At 38.0% G+C, this 6,521-nt stretch overlaps 1 protein-coding gene across 1 annotated transcript; it reads left to right on the plus strand.

Annotated features, from left to right (window-relative positions):
- The first annotated feature begins 1,097 nt into the window (after window positions 1–1,097).
- Window positions 1,098–6,008, plus strand: mrap2a (melanocortin 2 receptor accessory protein 2a). Its single transcript, XM_084386167.1, has 3 exons — window positions 1,098–2,922; window positions 3,454–3,553; window positions 4,566–6,008. Exons 1-3 carry the CDS (start codon window positions 2,805–2,807, stop codon window positions 4,984–4,986), a joined length of 639 nt encoding a protein of 212 aa, XP_084242293.1. The 5' UTR covers window positions 1,098–2,804; the 3' UTR covers window positions 4,987–6,008.
- Window positions 6,009–6,521: the final 513 nt, after the last annotated feature.

The following is a 6,521-nucleotide window of genomic DNA, read 5'->3' on the forward strand; positions in this document are numbered from 1 at the left end:
CTTCTCTTCTCCACCTTTCTGACTGGATGAAAAACCACCATTCAACTCAAGCTTTCAAAGAATGAAACCGATTGTGGTCTCGCGCCAACCCAACACTTCATCACAGTTCCTCCACTCAGCTATAGGTCCGTCAACCATAACTCCTTCCACGAGAGCCAGGAACCTTGAGGTTGTGATTGATGATCAGTTAAACTTCACAGACCTTTCTAGACTTGCCCGGTCCTGCAGATTTGCCTTATACAACATTAGTAAGATCTGGCCCTTCCTCTCAGAGCATGCTACACAACTCCTTGTCAAAGCTCTTGTTCTATCCAGTCTGGACTATTGTAATGCCCTCTTGGCAGGCCTTCCAGCATGTACGGTCAAACCTCTGCAACTGATCCAGAATGCAGCGAGCGAGGTTTTCAAGTCGAAGAGAGCGCAGCGTCACACCAATCTTCATCAATTTGCACTGGTTGCCAATAGCTGCTCACATCAAATTCAAAGCAGTGATGTTATACCAAGGTTATTATAGTGTTGCATTTTTACATTTTTATTTTAATATCATTTTCAAATTTCCTATAAATTTCAGTTTAGTTTTAGTTAGTTTCATTAATAGTTTTGTTAGTTTTAGTTTAGTTTCTATTTTGTAAACACATTTCTACTTAGTTTTTATAAATTTAGTTTCAGTTTTAGTAATTAGTTTGGCAGAGTTAATAGAACACTTCCAGTTAAGGACATTTAATTTCAGCAAAATGTAATGTATGCAGTTTACAGTTAACTCTTGTGAAAACCTCTTAATAATAAAAATAAACAAATTTTTTTGAGGATGAACAAACCAAACAAATGCAACTAAAAAGTAAAAATTATTCATTCACACGAAAAAATATGCGTATGATTATTCTTTAAGGTTATTTCTATGATTAATACTTTCAAACATTATTCTTGTATTGATCCATTTATGCTTTTTGTCTCTTACATCTTTTAAAATCACATACTCATATTCAAATGTTCTATTCAGACCAGACATACTTATACTCTGACAAATGTACCTCTATTTCTGGGCTAGACATGCCATTTGTTTGTTTTTTTCGTTTTCTGCTCCGTGTGGGATCTTGTCTAATAGGCTATGTGTGGTAGGCTATCTTGTTTAGTTTCACATGAGATGGTTATCTTACTTGGAATTAATGTACAGCTGTATTTGCTTAAAGTTTAGACATGATGGAATTACTTATTTGGCCATTTCCGCTTCTTAGGGCTGGTTCACACAGAGAGCGGTTTTGCTTTGAAAAAAACTATTTTAACTTGAGTGTGCCGCGTTTTAAGAACGTCGTGTCATGCGCGAAACGATGCAAAAGACGCGAGACTCGAACACAACGGTCATACAGTAGGCTATCTACATTGAAAAATAAAGTAGCGCAGTGGAATGGAAAAAAGAGATTTTCTCTTACTGATATTTCATACCCGTTGAGTTTACATTTTTAAATGAATTTGACTAATAAAAAAGATTGCTTGTGTGTTGGTGCTTTATTCCAGTCTTTAATATAGTTGAATGAATTAATGGTCGCGAGGTGCCTTTAACGATGTTAAATATGCTATTTAATTAATGTTAAGCAGTAATGCATACAGTGTAGAGAATGACAGTCAACTACTTTGATTCATAGGCTATTAGTTAAGCATTTTGGGCATAAACATGTAAACAGTAAAAAGACTGACATTGAAAAATGACACAAAATGATTAAAATATTTAATCCAAAAAAAAAATAAAAAAATCGTGGTTCGTAGTGGTGTTATTCATCTCAGCGTCGCGGCGGTCACTAGTTTAGACGAACACTGACACCCTGTGGTGAAATAATGGCGTATTTTTCATGTCTCCTGTCAATAAAAATGTCCACATTTTTAAATCTTATTGTGGGCACTCATTTTAAAGTGGCGTTTGTTCAACTCATTAACCACAGTAGGCCTACATTGAAAGTAAACAAGTAAACAACCGGAAATAAGTGAGATGTACTATTTCCAAACGGAAGTGCGTCACGAAGCTCAGTGCAAGTGGTCCACTGAAAGGTACATGAAAAAAGGTACATAAAAAAAAAAAAAAAAAAAAAAAATTCAGCTTACCCCATATAATGTAACACAATGGGGCATGTTGCAGCCTACCAAATGATCAAAGTGTATTTAATGAACTGTTTTTCTTTCTTCTGGACAAAAATGGTAGAAATGTAAATAGATTTTTATTGTTAAAAAATACCTTATGTTTGTGCCTATAAATATATATATATAAAGAGTAGAAATAAAATATTAATTGGAGTAGGCTACATTGTCACAAATACTAAAATTATAGTATAGATGTAACAAATATATATTGTACAAGAAAGAAAGAAAGAAAGAAAGAAAGAAAGAAAGAAAGAAAGAAAGAAAGAAAGAAAGAAAGAAAGAAAGAAAGAAGATCGCTCTCGGATGCCCCCTGAGGCGCGTGAAATCTCTCCATTCACAACGCACGCGAGCTCACGAGAGATGCGTGATTGATCTCATCATATATTCAGTAGGCTACATTCTCTCGAGACCACATGAGACCTCACGAGTAGCGATGATACTTACAGAACGCCCACCTATACCTCAATTTTGTCTTGGAGCACGCAGACGTGAGATGTTCGCGGGATAAGGATGAAATCACCGTCAGCATCGGTGTTAAAGAGCTGGTTTTGTTCTCTGGATGCAGTTGATGTTTGAGGCGGTCGCGTGGACCTCACACTGACTGCTATGAGGAACTGGGATGCTTCTTTCCCGTAAGAGCTGTTATTATCAGTTTTGATCTGTGATTTAAGATGCCGAGGTTCCAGTTTTTAAACAGCACTAGTATGCCAAATCACAATTATGAATGGAGCTACGAATACTACGACGACGAAGAGCCCGTGTCTTTTGAAGGACTCAAAGCACATCGATGTAAGTCCGTTTCTCTGCAGCATTAAGTCCATTATAGCTTGATGTGTTTGATCCTGTTTTTGTCATCTTTTTGTTAACTATGAAACAAGGATCAAATGTATTCTTTGATATAAAAATGCCTTTTTAAATGCGTATTGACTAAAATAAAAGTTTACCCAGCATACAAGACATGAAAATAAAGCAAATCTTATATAATCAACCATATATATACCTTTTTATATATAAAATTATATGCAGTATATATATGAGTAGCATTGTCATCTCTAAGTGCACCATTTAGTATCCTTGTTTGTTAAAAAAAGATGAAAACAGGAATATATCTGTGTATATATATATATATATAATTACATAATTTTATGTTTATTATTATATTGTTATAATTTATTATTAAATTATTTGTAGTAACATTTTTATTAATGTCAATTTAAAAAAAGAATTGAGGGTAATGTAAGTAGGCTAGATACATTTGAATGAAACATTTTAGCATTTCAGTTGCATTTTCACATCACTCAGCTTTGTTTCTTCCTCCAGATTCCATTGTGATCGGCTTCTGGGTGGGTCTTGCAGTTTTTGTCATTTTTATGTTTTTTGTTCTGACTCTTCTGACCAAAACAGGAGCCCCACACCCTGAGTAAGTATTTTTAGACCGTAAACTGAAATACTAGCTTTGTGACTCAGCTGTGGCAAGGACAGAACAAAACAAAAGCAAAGGCAGTGTAAATTCCCAATGGAATCATCTCTCTCACATCTGCACCACAAGCACGATGTCCTAGACCGAGTCAGCGTTTCAGCACAGTTTTTCAGTTTCCCACTGCCTGCGCTCCGGCCACCTAGCTGCCTCATTATCCTTTGCTTCAGAGAGCTGCGTGTGTGTGAATGTGTGTGTTTGTGGCAGCCTCACTCTCATTAGCTCTCTGCTAGGTCAGTGTCTCCGATGTTGCACTCCTTTAGACCAACAAACAATCTTTTCAGAAAACTTGAATTAAACCAAAAACGGTCTGCAACCTCAGCCAATTAGCATTAAGTCTTTATCCTATACTCAAACATTCATCCATTTTATTTCAAGCCGTTTTAATCCAATCTATTCTTCTAGTGGTGCATTCTAATGTTTATTAATGTGAACAAATGCACTCATATTATGCATGCACATACACAAACAATAATTATCTATGTCAGTGTTCTGGTAGCTACCCAGAATTCACTTAAAAGCAAATTAATGTCCACTAAAGCCCTCTTTTTACACTCAAATATATTGGCCAAATAATTTTAAGGGTGTTTATTGCATGTAATTACACTCAGTTATAATAGTAAAGCACTATTAGTCCCCATCCTCTGGTCTAATGGAGCAGTGAGGAAGCTCAGGGGCCAGGCTGAGAGTCCATTTAGAGTTTTAATTAAACTGCTCTATAGATGTGAGTCATCCATTGACACAGCCCGGCAGAAACCTCTTACACTCCAGATCGCTGAAAAGAAGAAAATGCGCATACACACACACACACGGAGGATAGAATATAAGATGAAGGTACTACGACTCTTCAGAAGCACCGGTGCTCAATTCACCTCTATATTAGAAGAGGGAAATAAAGCTCTTTAAACTTTGCGGATGAAGCTTCGAGTTCAATATTCCTCTCTGAATCCCACAGGGCTGCGGAACCGTACGAGAAAAGGATGCGTCTCACCAGCTGCGCAGAGGGTCTGGGACGCCAACGTGAGGCGGACACCCGAACGGGTCTCTCCCGCCCATTGCTGGAGGAGTCCCGGTCTCTGTTTCACTGTTATATTAATGAAGAAGAGCGAGATGGCGGAAGGGCCACGAGTGACGCTGGACGTACGGGCAGCGGCCACTCCAGAGGGCAGGTGGAAGCGGTCGGCCTCGTCGTCCAAAGCATGGGAATGGAGACCAGGGCGGAACGAGAGGCAGCGCTCCTGGCACATTTCAACATTCCCAACTTTGTGAACTCAGAACTGAGCTCCGCTCTTGGAGACGAAGATTTACTACTGGGCGATCCACCGATCATAATGGAGGAGGCCCGTCCGCGCTGTACCCATCACATAATTGACTAAACCACCAGTTTAAAGATGGTCAGATGCCTTTATTTATTCATCAAGGCTCCATCACTGTCCTCAACTCAGTCTATTATCTCTAAAATTGGAGAGTGATGTGTTTCGCTTCAAAAGTGGAGCTATTTTCTGACATCTGGGGTCTACAGTGAGAAACGGCAGCAGCGTGAAAGATGAAAAAGGTTGGATGGCACGAATGGGATTTTGAGAATATGCTCTTGACAGCGGCGACAGCATGTTAAAAGAATGTTGGGAAGCCTGTGGTTAGAAAGTGATATTTAAAGAAAATACGTAGGAAGACATTCCAGCAGATTGCAATGCCTAATTGGTTCATACTTCATTCCTATTATCAGCATTATTCAAAAAATCTCTTGATGTGCAGTAGGAAGACGTCGATGCAACATTGTACTTGTGTAGCCTAATGACAAAATTGCAGCGATTTGGTATCACACTGCCTGGTTCTCTGGGCTTGTCGTGTGAGAAAATGCCTGAGTAGAAAATAGTTTTAGCTGAATCAGTGGCTTTCTGCAAAATATCTGCAGTATACTTGCATCTGTAATTGTTTGAATACAGCTGCCTGAGCAATTCAATACTTAAGTTCTGTATCTCTTGTTTTATTGAACACCTATATGCCAATAAAATTCAGTGCGTAGTTTCCTGTGGTGATATTGGCTGATGCAAACAAATCCCCTAACCTTAAGGCCGCACATGAATGAAACATCAAATAATTCAGCCATATATAGAGGCCAGAATATCATAAAAACTTAAGTTGCTACCTAGCAACCACTCAAAAAACCATAGCAACCATACAGAATGTCCTGGCAACCACTGAAAACACTGTTGTAGTTTACAGTGTAGAATTATGGGATAACATACAATGTTTTAACCTTTAAAAAAATATGATTATTATTATTACAGTATCTATCATTAGCTAAGATAAAAACGAGCACTGATGAAAACTTTGCCTGAGGAAAAATGATAAAAATGACTCACACAATCTACTTAGCAACATTTACACATTCAAACTTGCAGACAAATAATTCATCATTTAGACCAGTGGTTCCCAATTCCAGTCCTCGTGACCCACTGCTCTGCACATTTTGTAGGTCTCTCTTATCTGACACACTCAGTTCAGTTCATGGAGTCTCTCCTAATGAGCTGATGATCTGATTCAGGTGTGTTAAATAAGGGAGACATACAAAATGTGCAGAGCAGTGGGTCACGAGGACTGGAATTGGGAACCACTGATTTAGACAACCAAGGACAGCTTTGAACAGAGATCAAATGTGACACTTAGCTGAACCTTAGCAGGTTATCAGTACTTATTTTGACTCAATGATTGGCAAACGCCAATGATTTTGCTTTCATTAAGTAAATTTCCCATTCAAATGTCTTAATACTTCATGACCTCTCTCCACAAATGTATCCTATGTAATTAAATTATATTTTGTCAGGACCCTTGGTGTTTATAAACAGTTCTGCATGCTGATCAGCTCTTAATAATCATCACAATGCAGCAGCTCCATCTCCAGTCACTT

The sequence above is a fragment of the Rutilus rutilus genome (assembly GCF_951802725.1).
Source record: "Rutilus rutilus genome assembly, chromosome: 17".
NCBI lineage: Eukaryota > Metazoa > Chordata > Actinopteri > Cypriniformes > Leuciscidae > Rutilus > Rutilus rutilus.

What these genes read in the sequence shown, in the direction of transcription:
- mrap2a (XM_084386167.1), top strand. Translation starts at nt 2,805, where the DNA reads ATGCCGAGGTTCCAGTTTTTAAACAGCACTAGTATGCCAAATCACAAT. An exon ending in AGGACTCAAAGCACATCGAT is followed by an intron (nt 2,923 to 3,453) that starts GTAAGTCCGTTT and finishes TTCTTCCTCCAG; the next exon opens with ATTCCATTGTGATCGGCTTC. An exon ending in ACAGGAGCCCCACACCCTGA is followed by an intron (nt 3,554 to 4,565) that starts GTAAGTATTTTT and finishes TGAATCCCACAG; the next exon opens with GGCTGCGGAACCGTACGAGA.